This window comes from Thunnus albacares, chromosome 16, assembly GCF_914725855.1.
Source record: "Thunnus albacares chromosome 16, fThuAlb1.1, whole genome shotgun sequence".
Classification (NCBI taxonomy): Eukaryota; Metazoa; Chordata; class Actinopteri; order Scombriformes; family Scombridae; genus Thunnus; species Thunnus albacares.
In genome coordinates this window covers 28947232-28970157 of record NC_058121.1, presented here as the reverse complement: position 1 = coordinate 28970157, position 22926 = coordinate 28947232, and the positions used below count along the sequence as shown (strand labels likewise).

General features: G+C 37.5%; 4 protein-coding genes and 1 pseudogene across 8 annotated transcripts in view; all 5 read right to left on the bottom strand.

Annotated features, from left to right (window-relative positions):
• Positions 1 to 1180: 1180 nt before the first annotated feature.
• LOC122999481 (gap junction Cx32.2 protein-like) lies at positions 1181 to 12312 on the bottom strand. Of its 3 annotated transcripts, none has more exons than XM_044376440.1 (4): positions 12174 to 12312; positions 9850 to 10477; positions 8724 to 8783; positions 1181 to 1229 (listed from the first exon to the last, which is right to left on the bottom strand). In XM_044376440.1, the coding sequence occupies exons 1-3, from the start codon at positions 12300 to 12302 to the stop codon at positions 8749 to 8751; spliced, it is 792 nt and encodes a 263-aa protein (XP_044232375.1). In that variant the 5' UTR covers positions 12303 to 12312; the 3' UTR covers positions 1181 to 1229; positions 8724 to 8748. The 3 variants fall into 3 exon arrangements, with proteins under 3 accessions (XP_044232375.1, XP_044232374.1, XP_044232376.1); XM_044376439.1 differs by having other exon boundaries at positions 1181 to 1254; positions 8749 to 8783; XM_044376441.1 differs by lacking the exons at positions 1181 to 1229; positions 8724 to 8783 and having other exon boundaries at positions 9806 to 10477.
• LOC122999482 (gap junction Cx32.2 protein-like) lies at positions 1181 to 13837 on the bottom strand. 2 transcript variants are annotated; one of them, XM_044376443.1, is made up of 3 exons: positions 13772 to 13837; positions 2642 to 2778; positions 1181 to 1897 (listed from the first exon to the last, which is right to left on the bottom strand). In XM_044376443.1, the coding sequence occupies exons 2-3, from the start codon at positions 2768 to 2770 to the stop codon at positions 1247 to 1249; spliced, it is 780 nt and encodes a 259-aa protein (XP_044232378.1). In that variant the 5' UTR covers positions 2771 to 2778; positions 13772 to 13837; the 3' UTR covers positions 1181 to 1246. The 2 variants fall into 2 exon arrangements, with proteins under 2 accessions (XP_044232378.1, XP_044232377.1); XM_044376442.1 differs by lacking the exon at positions 13772 to 13837 and adding an exon at positions 3905 to 4013.
• LOC122999485 lies at positions 4702 to 6514 on the bottom strand (annotated as a pseudogene).
• Positions 7035 to 22926, bottom strand: part of gja11 (gap junction protein, alpha 11) — a 15954-nt gene continuing 62 nt past the window's right edge. The window contains exons 1-4 of one of the 2 annotated variants that reach the window (XM_044376429.1): positions 20698 to 22000; positions 20333 to 20518; positions 18307 to 18858; positions 7035 to 7328 (exon numbers count right to left, since the gene is read on the bottom strand). In XM_044376429.1, the coding sequence (XP_044232364.1) occupies positions 7275 to 7328; positions 18307 to 18858; positions 20333 to 20518; positions 20698 to 20826 (921 nt within the window). In that variant the 5' untranslated portion in view covers positions 20827 to 22000 and the 3' untranslated portion in view covers positions 7035 to 7274. Of the gene's footprint in view, positions 7329 to 17919; positions 18859 to 20332; positions 20519 to 20697; positions 22001 to 22062 lie in introns of those variants that run through there. The other variant, XM_044376428.1, reaches the window with a different exon arrangement.
• On the bottom strand, positions 15083 to 17524 carry gja13.2 (gap junction protein alpha 13.2). The gene is made up of 2 exons (XM_044376437.1): positions 16990 to 17524; positions 15083 to 16326 (listed from the first exon to the last, which is right to left on the bottom strand). Exon 2 carries the CDS (start codon positions 16297 to 16299, stop codon positions 15439 to 15441), a length of 861 nt encoding a protein of 286 aa, XP_044232372.1. The 5' UTR covers positions 16300 to 16326; positions 16990 to 17524; the 3' UTR covers positions 15083 to 15438.

The following is a 22926-nucleotide window of genomic DNA, read 5'->3' as shown; positions in this document are numbered from 1 at the left end:
GCCACCAACTGATCTGAAGTGTGCACTAAAGATTTATCCTCTAATTTTTCTACCAAACAAAGACAATCAACAAAACAAAAAACAAAATGCTCATAATTAAATAAACAAAAAGCAACCGAATGAAAATAAAATAGATACATAATTAATACTAATGTTTATCGGATTCTATTTATTAATCTTGTTGATCCTAAATATTCTAGAAGGAGTTTCCAACACTTGTCACTCGATGATTTTTTTTAGGATATAACTTTATAGATATTTTTCTCTTCAGTTTTTCTTACTCTATTCTTTAAAACTTCTCTCTATGAAACAAACTTCTGGCAATATAATAAAACATTCACTGTTTCTTCACACTTTCCATCATTATTTCCAGTCACAACTGTTCAGACCAGTATGATCATCCCTTCATCTTTTTATAACTTGCATCCTCATAGTGCATCCTAAATTAACGGTTTATTTTTAAAAAAAGATATCTTCCTTTAATTTCTTTGTTTCATCCATTCTGCTGCCTCTCTTTGATTAGTCCCTTAATAACATCTAACTTACTAATATCTATATTAATGTGACTACTCCGACTCTTCAAAGCCCTTTTTCCTTCTCATTCCCATCAATTCCAACATGAGCAGGGACACAAAGGTACTCTCTACACCTGGAGATACCGTATTTTAAACTCTTTAATGCTGCACATGAATCTGATGTAGTTACGGTTCTCTCTGACCTGATGTAATAATCATCATTTCACATGTAAAAACAGATACATCATCGGTAAATCTCGTCCCACACTCAGCATTAAACTCAGGGATGAATGGGATTACTGCTGCTGTCTATCTGTATAAATCTGTACGTAACCGTAATAATTCCTCCTGATATATAAATTAAAGATCTCATTATTTCCCCCACGTTCATCTCTGCTCCCAGCTGTTTTTTATTGTAACTTTATTAACAGCACAGTAATATTACAATACAAATAATAGAGCAGGATGTATTGAAGAAAAAAGTAAAATAATCACAAAAACACGAGCAAAAATAAAATTGTACAACGTAAAAAGATGCATAATACATCTCTCTGAGCTGCACAGCTGTGTGACAAACATGTAAATGAGATTTATGGTATAATTGGATCAGCAATTATTTACAGTAAATACATTCTGGTGACATTATTCCATATTTTATCTGATTATTTTGTGTATATTTCTAATCTAATTTGATTAGATGTTGACAGAATTGATGTTTTACTGTTTCTGAATCAGTGATTTAAAGTAGTTTGGTCGGCTGAATTCTCATTTTTCATCAGACTGTCACCGTTTATATGGGGATGAAGAGCAATAGCAGCTGCTGGCACCGTCTTAGACTTTCTCCTGCATGAGCGAGACCACATCAGGTAGAAGATCTCCATGATGTTGAGCAGAAGAGAGACGCATGACACTACAAGCATGAAGATGATGAAGATGGTCTTCTCGGTGGGTCGAGACATGTAACACTCTACAGTGAAGGGACAGGGAGCTTGGGAGCAAACGATTTTCGGATCCATGATGAACCCGTATAGATAATACTGCCCCACGATGAACGCCACCTCCAAAACGATACTAAAAAAGATGGAGGTCATGTAGTTTCCCAGCAGTCTGCCTTTAATCTTCACGTGGCCTTTTTCGTCAGAGTACTTGGGAACTTTGACGACTTCACTCGAGTGCGTCTGCTTATATTCTCTTAGCTTATTCTCTTTATGGATGACATGGGCGACATGACCGAGGTAGATCAGTGTCGGCGTCGAGACGAAGATAATCTGGAGAACCCAGAATCGAATGTGTGAGATCGGGAAGGCGTGGTCATAGCAGACGTTCTCGCAGCCAGGCTGTATGGTGTTGCAGATCATTTTGGACTGTTCATCATCCCACACCTGTAATGTTCACAGGAGAAATTAAGATCCAGCACAAACATCCACCTACTGGTGTCATTATGGAGGTCTACTGGAAAATTGTGCAACTGATGGATAAATATTACACAACCAGGCTACTGCACAAACATTCAGTAACATTTAGAAAGGACTTTTTTAACCCTTACATATTGTTCAGAGACAAATTTGACCCATTTTTTTACATTTGAGAGCAGTAACCCTAACCCTAACCCCTAACTTTAACCCTAACCCTAACCCTAACCCCTAACTTTAACCCTAACCCTACCCTAACCCCTAACCTAACCCTAAACCCTAACCCTAACCCTAACCCCTACCCTAACCCTAACCCTAACCCCTAACTTTAACCCTAACCCTACCCTAACCCTAACCCCTAACCTAACCCTAAACCCTAACCCCACCCTAACCCTAACCCCTAACCCTAACCCTAACCCTAACCCCTAACCCTACCTTAACCCTAACCCCACCCTAACCCTAACCCTACCCTAACCCTAACCCTAAAGATCTTTAATAATGTTTGAATATAATATAAAAAGTCTTGTTATAAATTAAAAACCTGATGATTTGTACCATCAGAGCACTCTCTGGTTTCCACAGCGACTGTTACCCAGCAGCTGTAGACCTACATTATGTCCACCAGATGGCGTCATATCATCCAAAAGTCTTGAGCTCACAGAGCTAATGTAGTGATGCACCAGTTATGTATAAGATGGAAATATAGAAGCAGACCTTCTCTGCTCCGGTTATAAGGATCGTGATCCTGAAGATAAACAGCACACTGAGCCAGACATTCCCGATGACGGTGGACTGGGACTGGACCTTATACAGCAGTTCAGACAGGAAATCCCAGTCACCCATTGTCTGATCTGATGAGGAAAAGGAAATGGAAAAGTATATTGATTAATAATTTGGACAAAACAAACTGCATGATTTCAGTAAATGTAAATAATCTGTCTGACGTTTCCAGAGAGAGACTGCAGGTTTACTTAAGAGTCCAGACGAACGGAGATAAAGAGACGCGTCTTTATTGAGAAAATAGAATCATTTTTCTATTACTAATACATACACACCCTCCCCTTAAAACAATATTATTCATATAACTACATCCAGCTGTATCATACATCCAACTATTCATACAACCAGAGTTCAATGGAGGCAAAACCAATAAAATATCAAGTTGTATTTAAAGTAGTTTGTAAATTTATTTGCTGTTCTTTGTGACGTGTTGATGAAGTTCAACTGTAGTAATGGACAGTATGTTTGCATATTTATTATATGTAAGTATAATGTTGTGAAAATGTAATTAATTTTTAAAACCAATTTTAGTATATATTTACGTAATTACCTTTTTCTAATTAACCAGTAATATTATTCAATCAATCAGTCAACCAAGTTTATTCATCACCTACAATCACAGTGAAATGTAATAATATTTTTTTATTATATAAATTAGTAATGATATAATAATAATATTCTCCTTTAATTACCTACATATATCACAAAAGCATAGGTTATATCATCCTATTCTATGGGAGATAAATAGCTGCTGTAACTGATGATAACTGATAATTAGTAAAACATCGTTATCGCAGCAGAAAGTGTGTTTTCTTTAGGAGACACATGACATGTTGTAAAAACCTCTAATCTATAGAAAGTTCAGAATTTAAAGACAGAACTATAAAACCTGTTACACAAGGAAGATTTATCTCATGTTATGTTATGAATAATCGACCATAATAAGAATATATACACATAATGATAATATCAATCTTTATATACATTACCTTAATGGTTGATATAACAATATGTGTGTATCTTATTCCAAAAATAATGCCATGAAATTTAATTTTGAATATATTACATTTTGTATATATATATATATATATATATATATATATATATATATATATATATATATATATATACACACACACACATACACACTCATATATATATATATATATGTATATATTGTTATAAAGTAACACTTACCTTTGAATCTAAACAGCCTCCTGTCAGACAAACACACTGGTGAGAATGACAGAGAGTCCAAACCAAACCCGTCTCAGATGAACTTTAGATGACAACAGTGTGAGCTCTTATGTTGCCATGACATCTGGAAATGATTTTGGGGCTGATGAGATTGAGCGGGTTAATGATTGGAAGAGCCTTAAACTCAATTTTTATACTCATGAAATTTACATATAACAAACAAACCTAAAAACTGAATGGAAAAAATACTCTGAACTAGTCCTTTTTCTGTTATATTGTCAGTTATGTTTATGATTCGTGTTGTATTTTGGGGGAATAAGCTGAGAGTCACAGGTGCAATAACAGGAACACCTGTACAGTCTAATGCAATCTAGTTCCATAACCCTGAAACGACACCCTCATTTTTTGTCTCGACTGTGTCAACAAAAGCTTTTTTTTGTTCAGATTATGTGAACAAATATAATATTATAAGCTGCACAAAGATGCTTTTGTTGGAGGACTTTTGTACTGAACTGAAATATGTCGAGCAGGATCTCTTGATAATATGAGCAGCTCCAGACGTTTTTGTGAATGTTTATTTCATTTGTTCCCCTTAATATGTTACTACCGATTATTTCATTATCGATTCATCTGTTGATTATTTTCTCAATTAATCAATTCATTGTTTCCTTAAGTCCAAGCTGACGTCCTCAAAGATATTCAGTTTACTTTCATACAGGACTAAAGAAACCAGAAAATATTCACATCTTAAAAAATGACTCAAAACAATTAATCAGTTATCAAAATAGTCACCAACTAATCAATTAATAGTTGCAGCTCTAGTTCTGTATTTATATTTAATCATTTAATGTCTTAAGCTTTACATGAACTCATGCAAATTATTATTGAACTGGTTGTAATTTCTATCAATCTGAAAACAAAACAGAATAAAAAACAGAGCAGAGACAGACTCTTCATCATCATCATCATCATTATTATAATTAAGGAGGCAAATTATTTCAAGTCCTACATAATGAACACGGCAATAAGTTAAAAGACAAATTCAGTTACTGTTCATTGTTACAGATTTACAAGTGAGTACATATTAACATAAATACAACAAACGTATTGCACACTTTCCATTATTAGATTTCCATTTAAAAATACAAAATAAGTGTAAAATTACAACAATATGGCTTAGCAAGAATATCACATTATTACACAATGACAAAACTTTTCCTTGATATTCTGACATCATGTGTCCACTGATTGTAAAACATGTTCAGTGTCTGAGATGAACCTCAGAAACCACGAGGGAGCATTTAATAAATTATAACGATTATTAATTATCACTCAGTAGCCGTTTCTCCTCTTTGGCTCCGTCCAGGCCTCCCCCGGTACTCTGGCTCCTCTCTTGCTCCAGATTCATCTTGTTCTGCTTGAACGGGTCGTCTGTAGTGGGCCATCTGGGAGCTGACAGGCTGGCAGGGTTCTCAGGTGAAGTAATCTTGTGAGAGTTAGGTCTGGACCCGCATCTGACCCTCCTACAAATCAGGTAGAACATCTCAATGACGTTGAGAAACAGAGAGACGCAGGCCACCACCAGCATGAAGATAATAAAGATGGTCTTCTCCGTGGGCCGGGACATGTAGCACTCCACGGTGAAGGGGCAGGGCGACTGAGAGCAGGGGAACATGGGGACCATGACGAAGCCGTACAGGTAGTACTGGCCCACTATGAAGGCAGCCTCAATGATGATCTTGACCACGAGCTGGGTCAGGTAGCTCCCCAGCAAGTCCCCCTTGATCTCCACCTGTCCCTTTTCATTTGTGTATTTGGGCTGTTTGTACAGCTGGGTCCCGCCGGGGCTCGACAGCTTCTCCCTCAGTTTGTTCTCTTTGTGGATGATGTGCATGGCGTGGCCCAGGTAGATCAGCGTTGGCGTGGAGACGAATGACTGTAGAGTGGGACTGGACCTTATCCAGCAAGGTTGACAAGAACCCCCAGTCTCCCATCTTTTGTGCTGATGTTCAATTACTGATCTGTGATGAAACAAACAAAAAAAAAGATATAAGGAAACGCAGTAAACAGATGAGTTGCCTTCAACACACCTTATTAACCACAACTTATTATTCCATCAATATGCTGCTGCTGAGAGGAAAATGGCTCATTGTTCTGTTTATTTAGAATAAATATTTTTTCTTGAACCTGGCTATATGAGACAGAAGAAGACATCAGAGCTGCCTGAACCATGAGCTAAATTTTCCCAAAATAATCATTAGCCAGAAAGTGGAAAATCCCCTGCCATGAAACTACCGAGGTAGAGTAAAAGCCGGCTGGTATAGAAATAAAACTATGAAAGAAGAGAAGAAGAAAAAGAACAAGAAGGAGAAATAAAACCTTTTCCTCTGTAAATGAAAAGAAAAAGCTAAAAGCTACATCAATATTCTCTAGAACACAATTGTAGTAAAACATGTTTTTTGTGGGTAAAACAAGAAATTCTTCCACAGACGGAGTAATGTAATTAACATTCAAAAGTAAATTAATAACCTATCATTCTCTCTTACCTGGTGACCTGGTCAGAAAGGACTGACTCTGGACAGATCGCTAACTGAGGTTGGACCTTGGAGTTTTTCTGTGTGAGGACGGCGGGACTGATGAGAAATCATGTTGCACAACACACATCTGGCTGGCGTTAACGTCACGTTGTACCCGTTAGAAAAAGTTGTAGAAAGACAAGATGAGATGTGTAATAATTGACAGGTGTTCAGAGCCACGTTAGGAAGCCCGGATCTTTCTCTGGAAAATAGACAGAAATGTGGTGTAGTAATTAAATCAGGGGGCACATTAATCTACTGCTCTTATTTAGGTTTTCTACATGTATTTGAAAGAGGTTTTGATCAGGGACCAATTAATACAGACACATTTAATAATTTTGGTGTAAATTCAAATCAATATTTTGAGACCATGCTGAAACACTTTGTCATTCATTGACAAGTAGTTATAAATAAATCATCTCTGGGTGAAAGCAGCAGCCTTCATCTATGTGATTCACAGTGACGTTCACCATCATTTCACCTCAAAAATCCCAAATCACACATTTTCTCACAGTTTGTGAAATAAATGAACTGTAGGAGTTAAACAGCTTATCTTGAATATAAAATGTTTATTGAATCAAAACTGTGAAATTTACATTGTCTAAAATTATGCCGAGAACTCAAGAAAACAAGGTTTGTTTTTTTATTGTATTAAGTCACAAAGGTCACCTGAAGTCACTTTAATCAGCATTTTACATGTGACTGATTCCTGTTTACAGAAGCTGGTTACCATCACCATCACCCCAAAGCACACAAACACAGGAACTCAGCGTAACTATCACTGCCGCCATGTTTCAGATGTGAACCTCCCCCATGTTGTTGTTCTCAGATGATACGTTTTTAGCGACCTCGTTCACGCCCAACTTTCTACCCTGCAGCTCCAGCTCCAGGTTGACACAATTCTGGGTGATCTCGTCTAGACTTTTATAAGCTTTCCTCTCCGAAAGCGGAGGCGTCACCGGGGTTGTTTAAGTTGATTTTTATTTATTTTTCTTTCTGCATTATGTGTCTTTCAAACTGTACATTTATATTTGTGCTTGTGTTTTTTGTGATCAGTTTATTTTTTACCCATACTGTTGTTTGTCTTGTTATAGTGAAAAAATAAACCAGAACCTTGATTTGAAGTAACAGTTATCAGCTGATCAGATCTCCACACGTTACTTCTTGATTCAGAGCACTGAGGTCAAAGGTCGGGTTTGTTGTTACTGTTGGTAAGTTATTTAGGTTACTTATTACGGTCCTTTTAGAGCAGTGGCTCTCAAACTTTTTCATTTTAAGGACCCTAAACTGACACAAATGAGACCACCGACCCCCGTTAGATAGGATTTATTACAGGAAGTGTATGAAACCCAGGACCAAAATATTCATACATTCTGTCATTGTGTTACTTATGGATGGAATTATAGTGAAAATAAATTATTCCCCTTTTTGCTGGAGACACCCTAAAGGACCCCTGGGGGTCCCCGCACCACACTTTGAGAACCACTGTATTAGACAATACATTAAACATCACATAAGGAACAAACTGTGTTTAACTACATTCAGTTATTTTATTTAGTTCGACCACTTGGGGGCAGAGCAGCTCCACCACCAGGAAACACAAACACTTCACTCACATGACATAAAAACATGTTAACATCCAGAAAACACATAAACATTCATGTGTCTGTTCGGTCGAGGAATTGAGGTCCAATATTTTCCCTCCTTTAGTTGTGTTGTGTATATATGGGTATATAATATGTGGGTATATTGTTTATGTGAGATGTTGTTTCTCATTAGCTGCTAACTTTGACACCATCACACATTCTGTTAATTATACTTTTTATACAAACATATCTTTTCTTTAATGTTTCTGGCTGTATTACCACTGTGGACAATGTTAGCAAATAAATTTACAGGACTTTTGCATCAATACCTGGATTTTTCAGGTATTTAATTTACTGAATTAACCAAGTCAAAAACAAATTTCTCAATTGAATTTCCAAAAATTAAATGGTATGTGTTATACTTTATACTACTATTGCAATATATAATTACTATATATTACTGTGATAGAAGATTTGATCTCTACATCTCTACTCTGAGCTGCACAGCTGTATGACAAACATGTAAATGAGATTTATGGTGTAATTGGATCAGCAATTATTTACAGTAAATACATTCTGGTGACATTATTCCATATTTTATCTGATTATTTTGTGTATATTTCTAATCTAATTTGATTAGATGTTGATAGAATTGATGTTTTACTGTTTCTGAATCAGTGATTTAAAGTAGAGCTGCAATGATTAGTCGATTAATTGATTAACTATTAAATTTACAACCAGCTATTTTCATAATTGATTAATTGTTTTGAGTAATTTTTTATAAGAAAAAAATGTCCAAATTCTCTGATTCCAGCTTCTTTGATGTGAATATTTTCTGGTTTCTTTAGTCTCTGACAGTAAACTGAATATCTTTGAGGATGTTGGACTTTGGGAAACACTGATCGGCATTTTTCATCATTTTCTGGCATTTTATGGACCAAATAACTAATTGAGAAAATAACTAATTAACTGATAATAAAAATAATTGTTAGTTAATTTAAAGTAATTTTCAGGATACCAGGAAACAGAGATGAAGGCTGTGATAATGTTATGATGGAACAAGATGCAGCAGTTCAAACTTCAAGCATATGTAATATTTTCTTAATAAATTTATTATGTTGTCAGTGAATTACAAACACAAGGCACATACAGTTATTTGAAAATATAAAACATGGAAAAACTTAATTGTTTTATAATCAAAATATTTACAGTTATAAAAGCCATGCTGTCAATTTTTTTAAAAAGTGATTTAAAAAGTAGCCCAGTCCTTAAACACATTTAAGAACAAAAAAGCTCTACCAAATGGCTTTTTGCAAATTCTTACAAAGATAACAAAGATATCTGCAGTCAAGACAAGTTGTGCATCACGGCCACAACACAGTGACCAATGTGAATGTTAACTATCACAATTACTAATCTGCCACTTGGGGGCGCCAATATTTCAAAAGTGGCTCATGTGGTATTAAAGCTGCAGTGCAGGACTTTTACATATAGATGAATGTCCGAAACATTCAAGCTAAACGACTTCATTTTTGTCCTTAACAAATTTTAGGTTTGCTTCAGTGACACTGTGCCATATGTTGTATTCATCTTGTGCATTTTTAAATATTTGATATTCATAAATACGTGTACGTCTCCAAATTTGTGTAATTTTCAGGAATGTTGTAAACATCAAATAAATAAATAAATCTTAGTTTTACACATGTGGGTCACGGTCTAACGGAATAGTAAGTTCTTTTTATTTAAAGTGTCCCTCAGGCTGTACTGTGACTGGCATCATGGAGGCTGAACTTCTCATTTTTCATCAGACTGTCACCGTTTATACGGGGATGAAGAGCAATAGCAGCCGCCGGCACCGTCTTAGACTTTCTCCTGGATGAGCGAGAGCACATCAGGTAGAAGATCTCCATGACGTTGAGCAGAAGAGAGACGCATGACACTACAAGCATGAAGATGATGAAGATGGTCTTCTCGGTGGGTCGAGACATGAAACACTCTACAGTGAAGGGACAGGGAGCTTTGGAGCAAACGATTCTCGGATCCATGACGAACCCGTATAGATAATACTGCCCCACGATGAACGCCACCTCCAAAACGATCCTAAAAAAGATGGAGGTCATGTAGTTTCCCAGCAGTCTGCCTTTAATCTTCACGTGGCCTTTTTCGTCAGAGTACTTGGGAACTTTGACGACTTCACTCGAGTGCGTCTGCATATATTCTCTTAGCTTATTCTCTTTATGGACGACATGGGCGACATGACCGAGGTAGATCAGTGTCGGCGTCGAGACGAAGATAATCTGGAGAACCCAGAATCGAATGTGTGAGATCGGGAAGGCGTGGTCATAGCAGACGTTCTTGCAGCCAGGCTGTTTGGTGTTGCAGATCATTTTGGACTGTTCATCACCCCACACCTGTAATGTTCACATGAGAAATTAAGATCCAGCACAAACATCCACCTACTGGTGTCATTATGGAGGTCTACTGGAAAATTGTGCAACTGATGGATAAATATTACACAACCAGGCTACTGAACAAACATTCAGTAACATTTAAAAAGGACTTTTTTAACCCTTACATACTGTTCAGAGACAAATTTGACCCATTTTTTACATTTGAGAGCAGTAAAAACACTAAATACTTTTCTCTTTTAGTCTGAAATTTGATGACATCCAATGTGACCCAGAATATACAGAAATATATTATTATAGTTTTATTATATTTGTGTCATATTTATTCAAAAATTCAAAAAAACACTGTTGCATTCTTCACATTTAATATAATTGATTGAACTCGTTATGTTCTCCTGTGTTATGTAATGTAGAACCATTATATAATGTGATTGTAAATGTTTTTTCTCCATAAACAAAAAGCACAAAAACTAAAGAATAAACTCTTTCTGCTCTCTGAAAGCTTCAGTACGGAATAATAACATTTATCTGTGACTCATTAGGTATTCATGAATGATTTGTTGTGCAGAAATTTGGTACAAAGAGATAATTATGGAAGGATACTGTGAAGGGTCTGAATATAAACCGTATTTGAGAGTTAATAAGCTAACCCTAACCCTACCCTGACCCTAACCCTACCCTGACCCTACCCTAACCCTACCCTAACCCTAACCCTACCCTGACCCTAACCCTAACCCTACCCTAACCCTACCCTAACCCTACCCTGACCCTAACCCTACCCTAACCCTAACCCTACCCTAACCCTAACCCTACCCTGACCCTAACCCTAACCCTACCCTAACCCTAACCCTACCCTGACCCTAACCCTACCCTAACCCTAACCCTAACCCTAACCCTACCCTAACCCTAACCCTACCCTAACCCTAACCCTAACCCTAACCCTACCCTGACCCTAACCCTAACCCTACCCTAACCCTAACCCTACCCTGACCCTACCCTGACCCTAACCCTAACCCTACCCTAACCCTACCCTGACCCTAACCCTAACCCTAACCCTACCCTAACCCTAACCCTACCCTGACCCTAACCCTACCCTAACCCTACCCTAACCCTACCCTGACCCTAACCCTAACCTAACCCTAACCTTAACCCTACCCTAACCCTACCCTGACCCTGACCCTAACCCTACCCTAACCCTAACCCTACCCTGACCCTAACCCTAACCCTAATCCTACCCTGACCCTAACCCTACCCTAACCCTACCCTGACCCTAACCCTAACCCTACCCTAACCCTACCCTAACCCTACCCTGACCCTAACCCTAACCCTAACCCTAACCCTACCCTGACCCTACCCTGACCCTAACCCTAACTCTAACCCTACCCTAACCCTAACCCTACCCTGACCCTAACCCTGACCCTAACCCTAACCCTAACCCTACCCTAACCCTTATAACAAGATAAAGAAGATCTTTAATAATGTTTGAAAATAATATAAAAACAGTCTTGTTATAAATTAAAAACCTGATGATTTGTACCATCAGAGCACTCTCTGGTTTCCACAGCGACTGTTACCCAGCAGCTGTAGGCCTACATTATGTCCACCAGATGGCGTCATATCATCTAAAGGTCTTGAGCTCACAGAGCTAATGTAGTGATGCACCAGTTATGTATAATAAGATGGAAATATAGAAGCAGACCTTCTCTGCTCCGGCTCCAAGGATCATGATCCTGAAGATAAACAGCACACTGAGCCAGACCTTCCCGATGACGGTGGACTGGGACTGGACCTTATCCAGCAGTTTAGACAGGAAACCCCAGTCACCCATTGTCTCTGATCTGATGAGGAAAAGCAAATGGAAAAGTATATTGATTAATAATTTGGACAAAACAAACTGCATGATTTCATTAAATGTAAATAATCTGTCTGACGTTTCCAGAGAGTCATGATACTGCAGGTTTACTTAAGAGTCCAGACGAACGGAGATAAAGAGACGCGTCTTTATTGAGAAAATAGAATCATTTTTCTATTACTAATACATACACACCCTCCCCTTAAAACAATATTATTCATATAACTACATCCAGCTGTATCATACATCCAACTATTCATACAACCAGAGTTCAATGGAGGCAAAACCAATAAAATATCAAGTTGTATTTAAAGTAGTTTGTAAATTTATTTGCTGTTCTTTGTGACGTCTTGATGAAGTTAAACTGTAGTAATGGACAGTATGTTTGCATATTTATTATATGTAAGTATAATGTTGTGAAAATGTAATTAATTTTTAAAACCAATTTTAGTATATATTTACATAATTACCTTTTTCTAATTAACCAGTAATATTATTCAATCAATCAGTCAACCAAGTTCATTCATCACCTACAATCACAGTGAAATGTAATAATATTTTTTTATTATATAAATTAGTAATGATATAATAATAATATACTCCTTTAATTACCTACATATATCACAAAAGCATAGGTTATATCATCCTATTCTATGTGAGATAAATAGCTGCTGTAACTGATGATAACTGATAATTAGTAAAACATCGTTATCGCAGCAGAAAGTGTGTTTTCTTTAGGAGACACATGACATGTTGTAAAAACCTCTAATCTATAGAAAGTTCAGAATTTAAAGACAGAACTATAAAACCTGTTACATAAGGAAGATTTATCTCATGTTATCTCACTGTATGTGACTGGAGAGGAATTTATACTCAGAAGATGTTTGTATCTATCTATCTATAGACTATCAAATCTTTTATTATCATGTTTTATAAGATTAAGAAGCACTTATTGTGTCTGCAGCGTCTTAACTACACATCATAACTTCATCCAGTGGCAGTTATAGTAAAACCTGGTATATGGTATGTAAACATTATCAAGAAGTGTAAAAAAAAAAAAAAAAAAAAGTGAAAATACTGCAGATAATTGAGATATTTATTACCACTGATTATTGACAATACATCATCCTGAATAATCGACCATAATAAGAATATATACACATAATGATAATATCAATCTTTATATACATTACCTTATTGGTTGATATAACAATATGTGTGTATCTTATTCCAAAAATAATGCCATGAAATTTAATTTTGAATATATTACATTTTGTATATATATATATATATATATATATACACACACACACATACACACTCATATATATATATATATATGAGTGTGTATGTGTGTGTGTGTGTATATATATATATATATATATATATATATATATATATATATATATATATATATGTATATATTGTTATAAAGTAACACTTACCTTTGAATCTAAACAGCCTCCTGTCAGACAAACACACTGGTGAGCAGCTGTGGAGCAGAATGACAGAGAGTCCAAACCAAACCCGTCTCAATACCTTGAACTTTGGATGAAGTTTCACAACCGTGTGAGCTGTCACGTTGCTCTGACATCTGGAAATGATTTTGGGGGCTGATGAGATTGAGCAGGTTAATGATTGGCAGAGCCCTAAACTCAATTTTTATACTCATGAAATTTACATATAACAAACAAACCTAAAAACTGAATGGAAAAAATACTCTGAACTAGTCCTTTTTCTGTTATATTGTCAGTTATGTTTATGATTCGTGTTGTATTTTGGGGGAATAAGCTGAGAGTCACAGGTGCAATAACAGGAACACCTGTACAGTCTAATGCAATCTAGTTCCATAACCCTGAAACGACACCCTCATTTTTTGTCTCGACTGTGTCAACAAAAGCTTTTTTTTGTTCAGATTATGTGAGCAAATATAATATTATAAGCTGCACAAAGATGCTTTTGTTGGAGGACTTTTGTACTGAACTGAAATATGTGCTCCAGACGTCTTTGTGAATGTTTATTTCATTTGTTCCCCTTAATATGTTACTACCGATTATTTCATTATCGATTCATCTGTTGATTATTTTCTCAATTAATCAATTCATTGTTTCCTTAAGTCCAAGCTGACGTCCTCAAAGATATTCAGTTTACTTTCATACAGGACTAAAGAAACCAGAAAATATTCACATCTTAAAAAATGACTCAAAACAATTAATCAGTTATCACCAATAGTCACCAACTAATCAATTAATAGTTGCAGCTCTAGTTCTGTAGAGCTGAACTTTACATGAACTCATGCAAATTATTATTGAACTGGTTGTAATTTCTATCAATCTGTCAATCACTCTCTATTCTGAACTCATAGCAAGCATGAACTCTTCTATAGCAGCAATGATCAGCTGATAAATTGATCAGTTGATCACCAGAAAATTATTCACCAGCAGTTTTGATCATTTTAAAGCAAAATTAATGTCATATTTACTGGTTTTATTACACTAAATATCTTTGTACTGCTGACTGGAGATATTATTATTATAACATCACTCAGCACTCTGAGAAGCTGTGATGGACATTTTATATACCAAACTATTGCTAGACTAATCAATCATTTAAAACAATCATAATTATTACACTGTAATTAAATAAATGTAAATCTTTGAAAGTAAGTTTTTGACTTTCAAGTGTAAATAATTCATGAAACAGTGTTTTTATCCAAACTTGAATCATTTATTGAAAACAAAACAGAATAAAAAACAGAGCAGAGACAGACTCTTCATCATCATCATCATCACTATAATAATTAAGGAGGCAAATTATTTCAAGTCCTACATAATGAACACGGCAATAAGTTAAAAGACAAATTCAGTTACTGTTCATTGTTACAGATTTACAAGTGAGTACATATTAACATAAATACAACAAACGTATTGCACACTTTCCATTATTAGATTTCCATTTAAAAATACAAAATAAGTGTAAAATTACAACGATATGGCTTAGCAAGAATATCACATTATTACACAATGACAAAACTTTTCCTTGATATTCTGACATCATGTGTCCACTGATTGTAAAACATGTTCAGCGTCGTTATAATAAATTATAACGATTATTAATTATCACTCAGTAGCCGTTTCTCCTCTTTGGCCCCGTCCAGGCCTCCCCCGGTACTCTGGCTCCTCTCTTGCTCCAGATTCATCTTGTTCTGCTTGAACGGGTCGTCTGTAGTGGGCCATCTGGGAGCTGACAGGCTGGCAGGGTTCTCAGGTGAAGTAATCTTGTGAGAGTTAGGTCTGGACCTGCATCTGACCCTCCTACAAATCAGGTAGAACATCTCAATGACGTTGAGAAACAGAGAGACGCAGGCCACCACCAGCATGAAGATAATAAAGATGGTCTTCTCCGTGGGCCGGGACATGTAGCACTCCACGGTGAAGGGGCAGGGCGACTGAGAGCAGGGGAACATGGGGACCATGATGAAGCCGTACAGGTAGTACTGGCCCACTATGAAGGCAGCCTCAATGATGATCTTGACCACGAGCTGGGTCAGGTAGCTCCCCAGCAAGTCCCCCTTGATCTCCACCTGTCCCTTTTCATTTGTGTATTTGGGCTGTTTGTACAGCCGGGTCCCGCCGGGGCTCGACAGCTTCTCCCTCAGTTTGTTCTCTTTGTGGATGATGTGCATGGCGTGGCCCAGGTAGATCAGCGTTGGCGTGGAGACGAAGATGATCTGAAGGACCCAGAAGCGGATGTGTGAGATGGGGAAAGTCCAGTCGTAGCAGACGTTCTCACAACCGGGTTGCTGAGTGTTACATGTGAAATCCGACTGCTCGTCGCCCCAGACGTTCTCAGCACCGGCGCCCAGAACCATGATCCTGAACAGGAAGAGGACGCTCATCCAGATCTTTCCAATGACTGTAGAGTGGGACTGGACCTTATCCAGCAAGGTTGACAAGAACCCCCAGTCTCCCATCTTTTGTGCTGATGTTCAATTACTGATCTGTGATTAAACAAACAGTAAACAGATGAGTTGAGATCTGTTAACGCAGTAAACAGATGAGTTGCCTTCAACACACCTTATTAAGTGAACCATTAACCACAACTTATTATTCCATCAATATGCTGCTGCTGAGAGGAAAATGGCTCATTGTTCTGTTTATTTAGAATAAATATTTTTTCTTGAACCTGGCTCTATGAGACAGAAGAAGACATCAGAGCTGCCTGAACCATGAGCTAAATTTTCCCAAAACAATCATTAGTCAGAATTTTTAAAGTGGAAAATCCTCTGCCATGAAACTACCGAGGTAGAGTAAAAGCCAGCTGGTATAGAAATAAAACTATGAAAGAAGAGAAGAAGAAAAAGAAAAAGGAGAAATAAAACCTTTTCCTCTGTAAATTAAAAGAAAAAGCTAAAAGCTACATCAATATTCTGTAGAACACAATAGTAGTAAAACATGTTTTTTGTGGGTAAAACAAGAAATTCTTCCACAGACGGAGTAATGTAATTAACATTCAGAAGTAATTTAACAATCTATCACTCTTACAAAAAGATTACATATTTTACTCTACATTTCCGTTCTGTCACATTCACTCACAATATATTGATTTAATTTGTTAAATGATAATTTATCGGTAGCGGAGAGCAGAAACCGTTGCATCTTACCTGGTGACCTGGTCAGAAAGGACTGACTCTGGCTGGGACGGATCGCTATCTGAGGTTGGACCTTGGAGTTTTTCTGTGTGAGGACTGATGAGAAATCCTGTTGCACAACACATATCTGGCTGGCGTTAACGTCACGTTGTATACGTTAGAAAAAGTTGTAGAAAGACAAGATGAGATGTGTAATAATTGACAGGTGTTCAGAGCCACGTTAGGAAGCCCGGATCTTTCTCTGGAAAATAGACAGAAATGTGGTGTAGTAATTAAATCAGGGGGCACATTAATCTACTGCTCTCATTTAGGTTTTCTACATGTATTTGAAAGAGGTTTTGATCAGGGACCAATTAATACAGACACATTTAATAATTTTGGTGTAAATTCAAATCAATATTTTGAGACCATGCTGAAACACTTTGTCATTCATTGACAAGTAGTCATAAATAAATCATCTCTGGGTGAAAGCAGCAGCCTTCATCTATGTGATTCACAGTGACGTTCACCATCATTTCACCTCAAAAATCCCAAATCACACATTTTCTCACAGTTTGTGAAATAAATGAACTGTAGGAGTTAAACAGCTCTTAAAGGAATAGTTAAACATTTAAGGGAAATACACCTATTCACTTCTTTTTTACAGTGTTAAACGAGGAGTTTCATATCTGTACGCTAAATATAGCTACAGCCAGGAGACAGTTAGTTTAATTTGGCAGAAAGATCCATCCAGCACAGACTCCAGGAGGTCACTGCACCCGGCCAAAAAAAAAAAAAAAGTCCAGAAAAAGCTTAAAGCTGCTTTTAAACGTCAGTCTTTCTGTATATGATGATGTGTAAATACTGTGTATTCATTATAGCGGTTATAGATCTTTACACATAATAGATTAATGACTTGATTTAGACATAAAAAGCTAAAAAAGGGTCAGATAGATGGGGCTGTCTGGTGTCAAAATTACTTTAATGACATAAATGTTAAACGGACAATCTGTAAAAACATTTGGTATTCCAACTGAATTAAAACAGATCTGAATCTTGAATATAAAATGTTTATTGAATCAAAACTGTGAAATTTACATTGTCTAAAATTATGCCGAGAACTCAAGAAAACAAGGTTTGTTTTTTTATTGTATTAAGTCACAAAAGTCACCTGAAGTCGTTTTAATCAGCATTTTACATGTGACTGATTCCTGTTTACAGAAGCTGGTTACCATCACCATCACCCCACAGCACACAAACACAGGAACTCAGCGGAACTATCACTGCCGCCATGTTTCAGATGTGAACCTCCCCCATGTTGTTGTTCTCAGATGATACGTTTTTAGCGACCTCGTTCACGCCACCCGCGACCCCGTTCACCCCCAACTTTCTACCCTGCAGCTCCAGCTCCAAGTTGACACAATTCTGGGTGATCTCGTCTAGACTTTTATAAGCTTTCCTCTCCGAAAGCGGAGGCGTCACCGGGGTCACGGTGTAGTCCTGCCTCCTCGCCATGCACTCCTTCACAGCTTTCACGCACAGATAGACCAGTTCGACCACACCGAGGACGAGGGAGACGATCGCAGACACCAGCATGAACCAGATGATGACAGATTTCTCTGTAGGCCTGGACAGGAAGCAGTCCACCGTGTGAGGGCAAGGGAAACGGGCACAGACGTAGCGAGTCTGGAGGGTGAAACCGTAAAGAAAGTACTGACCCACGATGAATAAAGCCTCCAGGATGATCTTGGCCACAAGATGGAGGACATAACTGCGAAGGAGACGGCCTCGGATGCTGACCTTGCCACTGCTTTTGGTGTACTTGGGGACTTTGTACGCCCTCCTAAGGAACAGAGTGGCTTGGTCATCCAGCTCCGCCTGCTTCTTCATTCTCTCTTTCACCTTTGGTTTAAAGGACCAGAAAACAGACTCAGCCATTTTACAATAATCCCAAAACCCTCACATTTACCTTATGGATTACGATAACATTAAACATTGTCCTGAATCGAAGGCTGATTGTAAATATAGTTGATACAGTTGCCCTCGATTCAGCCCTCCTTGGATAACCATTAACCTGGATGACTGACTATCTTCACAGATAACATTGAACAGATATGGAGACAATGCAATTGTGAGGAAAGACAGATGCAACTTTACTCCAGACAGTGTGGGGGAAACTGAGAAGCAGGCTCACTTTGTTAAACACTTTGTTAAATTATGGCTGAACACTGCATGCTGCAATTTTCCTTTAAGCTTCGAAGCTCCACCAGAAGTTGTGTTTTAGTTATATTTTGGGAAATAATAAGTGTGGATGTGTTTATACTTCTTTTCCACAGTGAAAACTTGTCATAAATCACTAAGGAAACTACAAACTTTTTACTGCCACCACAGGGAGTCAGATTTCACTGCAACACGTTAGCAAACATAGCCTGTTTACGTTACATTAGCATTTACATTACATGCCTTCATTTGGTGTCTGGCAACATGTTAAATTTACTACTTTTAGCTCTGTTTTGTTCTCCACTAACTCCTGTGAAAAATACATGAGTCTTAAGCCGCTAGATGTTCCTCTTTCATCACCAGCTAGATGCTAACGTTATCTGTCTGCTAACGTTATACGGGTAACATACAGCGCAGCAGGTTTAACACAGCTCTGGGATTAGCTGCCTGTGGGTTAAATGAAGGGCCTTACACAGACTCAAGCACACATTAAATGCTCTATAAAACTAAAGCGGTGTGCTAAAAGATGCTAAAAAGCTAATTTGACCGGCACTATGAGTGACACGTTTGCATTACACAGCAATTTCATTGAATGTTAATGTCATAAATATTGATTCTTGCAGTCTGAAGTCTGTGCAGAGCCACATTTTATACTTCAAGTCCCACAAATTTATTCTGAACTTGAAAATCTGCCTTTAGTTTTTGTTCACCAAACACATGGAATTATTTTCAACTCATCTACCCTTGGATGATGATCTCAAACCACTTCATTGTTTTCCTCTTTGATTTGTTGAACTCTGTGTATTTCTCTGTATTTCAACATCATTGCAAACGAGGGAATCCTCAATGATTGTTGAGGTTTAAATAAAGGTTTTGAACAACCCAGCGGAGTTTGATGAGGCAAACAAATAGGGGAGCAAACATCTAGGCTGCACGATGACAAAATATCATTAATGTCCCATTCTATGTTTGAGTTATACACACTGATGCCAAGCAGAACACAATATTGTTCACAGACCTTAAACTAAATGTTCTATCAGTGTTTTGGAAACTAGGAGACCTGTTCTTCCGTCACCACAGGTGCAGCGTCCTTCACAAACCGAACATTTATCAGTCAGACTATCATAATACCACCGCTGCTGCTGCTGCTGCTTACCTTCTTCTCAACGTGGATCACATGAAGGACGTGACCGAGATAAAGCAGCTTCGGGGTCGCTACAGCGATGATCTGAAAAACCCAAAAGCGGACGTGAGAGATGGGGAAGGCGAGGTCGTAGCAGACGTTCTCACAGCCGGGCTGCCTGGTGTTGCAGATGAAGTCAGACTGCTCATCGCTCCACACCTGCAAGGAAGAGATGATACATATTACTTTGTAGTTTGGAGACATTTCCAATCCAGATATCTGCTGATGTTGTTTAAACTATTTTCCCCCTTTAATACTGCTACTAATACTTGTTCTCTACATTGGAGCTACTGCTGTGTTCTCCAGGAAGTGTGTTTGGTGAATATATATGAGCAGACCCTCTCAGCGCCGGCGGTCAGGACCAGGATCCGGAAGACAAACAGCACTGTGAGCCAGACCTTGCCGATGACTGTGGAGTGGCTCTGCACTTTATCCAGCAGGCGGCCCAGTAGATCCCATTCGCCCATTTCATTCGCCAGCGGTCCTGCTTTCTGTGTGCGGAAACGAACATGACAATAATCCACTATGACTCCCAGAAAAACAGCCCAGTCTAGTACAGAGATCTCTGAAGATGTACTTCTGTTTGAGAATATTAAAGTTGTATACACTTCTATTGGCGACCAAAGGAGAATATTTTATAAAAATGTAAAAAAACAATACAATTATAGGATTTATAGGACATGCATGTGTATGAATAAAGCTGCTTAGAAGAGGATCATCCAGTTTGTGAGGGTTACATTTGTACTTTAGATTTTAGGATTCAGAGACACCACTTATAATGCACAGAATGCTTTACATTAAACAGCATAATAAAAAAAACCCATGTTTTTATTAATATATATACAGTGGTCCTCTTATTTTCCATTTGCAATTATAACAAAGGTTCCTTTCAGAGATGTAAAAGTCAGAACAGACTTGAAATGATAAACTTTATCATTTTTTTTTTTTTGCAGTCTTGAGAGTTTGCTGATAGAAGCCACAGCTGCTGATTCCAAAAGTCTCCAAAACATACTTATCTGCTAGAAAGCAAGACCTTCACCTTGGTTGATACCAACTACTGCAAACAGTGTTTCAGAAAAAATGTGAGACATTGAACTGAACCACTGATGTACAAAAATAGACCGACCTGCCTGAGCAAATAAGACTGTTCAGTCTCGGTAGAAACCAAAGATATAAAATCAGTTGTAATGTTCTATTTTATGAGGTTATATGGCTCATTCACTCAGCATCTATTGTTCTTTATTTTATCATTATAACATGTATTATCTGCATGGCATTGTATTGTTTTTGTTGTTTTTATTGGAACAGATGAACCAGTAAAGCATTTTATAACTATATAGTTTTAAAAAGTCCAGTTTTACATTTACAAACTGTTTGTTTGGTGTCTGTTAGACGTCAGATGGACACAATCACATGTTCTGGTCATTTCTAACTATGTGCATTAACATGTTTAAGTATAAATAGCGTACGTATTTGTCCTTTTCTTATATGTGCATGCTATAAGCATCGCATGTCAGATGTCAGATCAACATATATCCACATAAATCCACAGATCTACAAGCGTTTCCAGTATATTTACAAAATTTCACTTTTTTTGTCAATATAAAATCAGAAAGAATAAATCAAAACATGTCAATTAATTTAACATTAATACTGTTTCCATAAGAAGCACATTTCACCATGTGTATTGAAAATCAACTTACTGGTTGAACAAACCTACAGACAAAAACAAGGGTAGATGAAGAGAGCGATGCCTCCGGAGGACGACGGGCAGAGAAAGTGAAGAAGAAGAAGAAGAAGCTGTTCTTTCATTGTTCTTTTGGCATCTTATCAGGAAGGAGACCATCCCAACCACAACAAACCTTCCAACGCTGAATGTGACTGGCTGCGAAAAACCCTGACAGATGATGATGCTGGCGTCTGACGAACCGTCCTGCTTTGTCTCGCTGTTACTTTTATTTTATACACTGGACAGAAAATAGGTCAGAGGTCAGAGGGAAGAAGAAACCCTCGACTTAAGTCACCTACATTTCATATTTCAGTCCCACCTTGCATCAAAATACTGAGCTTTAGCAGCTGTTCTGGAGATTTTGACTTCTTGTCAACTTTGACTTAAAAGCAGAGATTAAAAGTTTATTCTTGACATTGGAAACAATCATCACAACTACGAAGCCTCCAAATAATCAGCAGCTGTTTGAAAAGTGAAGCATTAATGAAGCACAATGGATTCATGTCCTTCGTTCGGCCCCAATAACATCATATATCCTGAAATACCGTCTCTTAGTTAGTTTGCTTCTGCATCTTTTGCACTTTATATATTTAATGTTAAAAAACAGATGCATTCATGTTGTTCATCTAAAAGAATCAGTTTAAATATGTTCTACAGGTAGAAGATCCAGACCTGTGCTTTTATGAATCCACCTCACTGACACTTTGTTGGGTTTTCCTTTTATTTTTCATCCATCTGTATAATTCATGCAGCGTCTTTCATCTCCCACACTGTCAAACACAGTTTCCACGGAAACCTCAGTTTGCTCAACAGCTTATAAACTGCTGAATCGACAGTA

Excerpts from the sequence above, each read along its gene's own strand:
- LOC122999482 (XM_044376443.1), bottom strand. The coding sequence starts at position 2,770 with ATGGGTGACTGGGATTTCCTGTCTGAACTGCTGTATAAGGTCCAGTCC. Across the intron at positions 1,898-2,641 it reads TTATAACCGGAGCAGAGAAG|GTGTGGGATGATGAACAGTC; the intron begins GTCTGCTTCTAT and ends TGAACATTACAG.
- LOC122999481 (XM_044376440.1), bottom strand. The coding sequence starts at position 12,302 with ATGGGTGACTGGGGTTTCCTGTCTAAACTGCTGGATAAGGTCCAGTCC. Across the intron at positions 10,478-12,173 it reads TTGGAGCCGGAGCAGAGAAG|GTGTGGGGTGATGAACAGTC; the intron begins GTCTGCTTCTAT and ends TGAACATTACAG. Across the intron at positions 8,784-9,849 it reads GAAAAATGAGAAGTTCAGCC|CAATTAATCGACTAATCATT; the intron begins TCCATGATGCCA and ends TTAATAGTTAAT.
- gja13.2 (XM_044376437.1), bottom strand. The coding sequence starts at position 16,299 with ATGGGAGACTGGGGGTTCTTGTCAACCTTGCTGGATAAGGTCCAGTCC.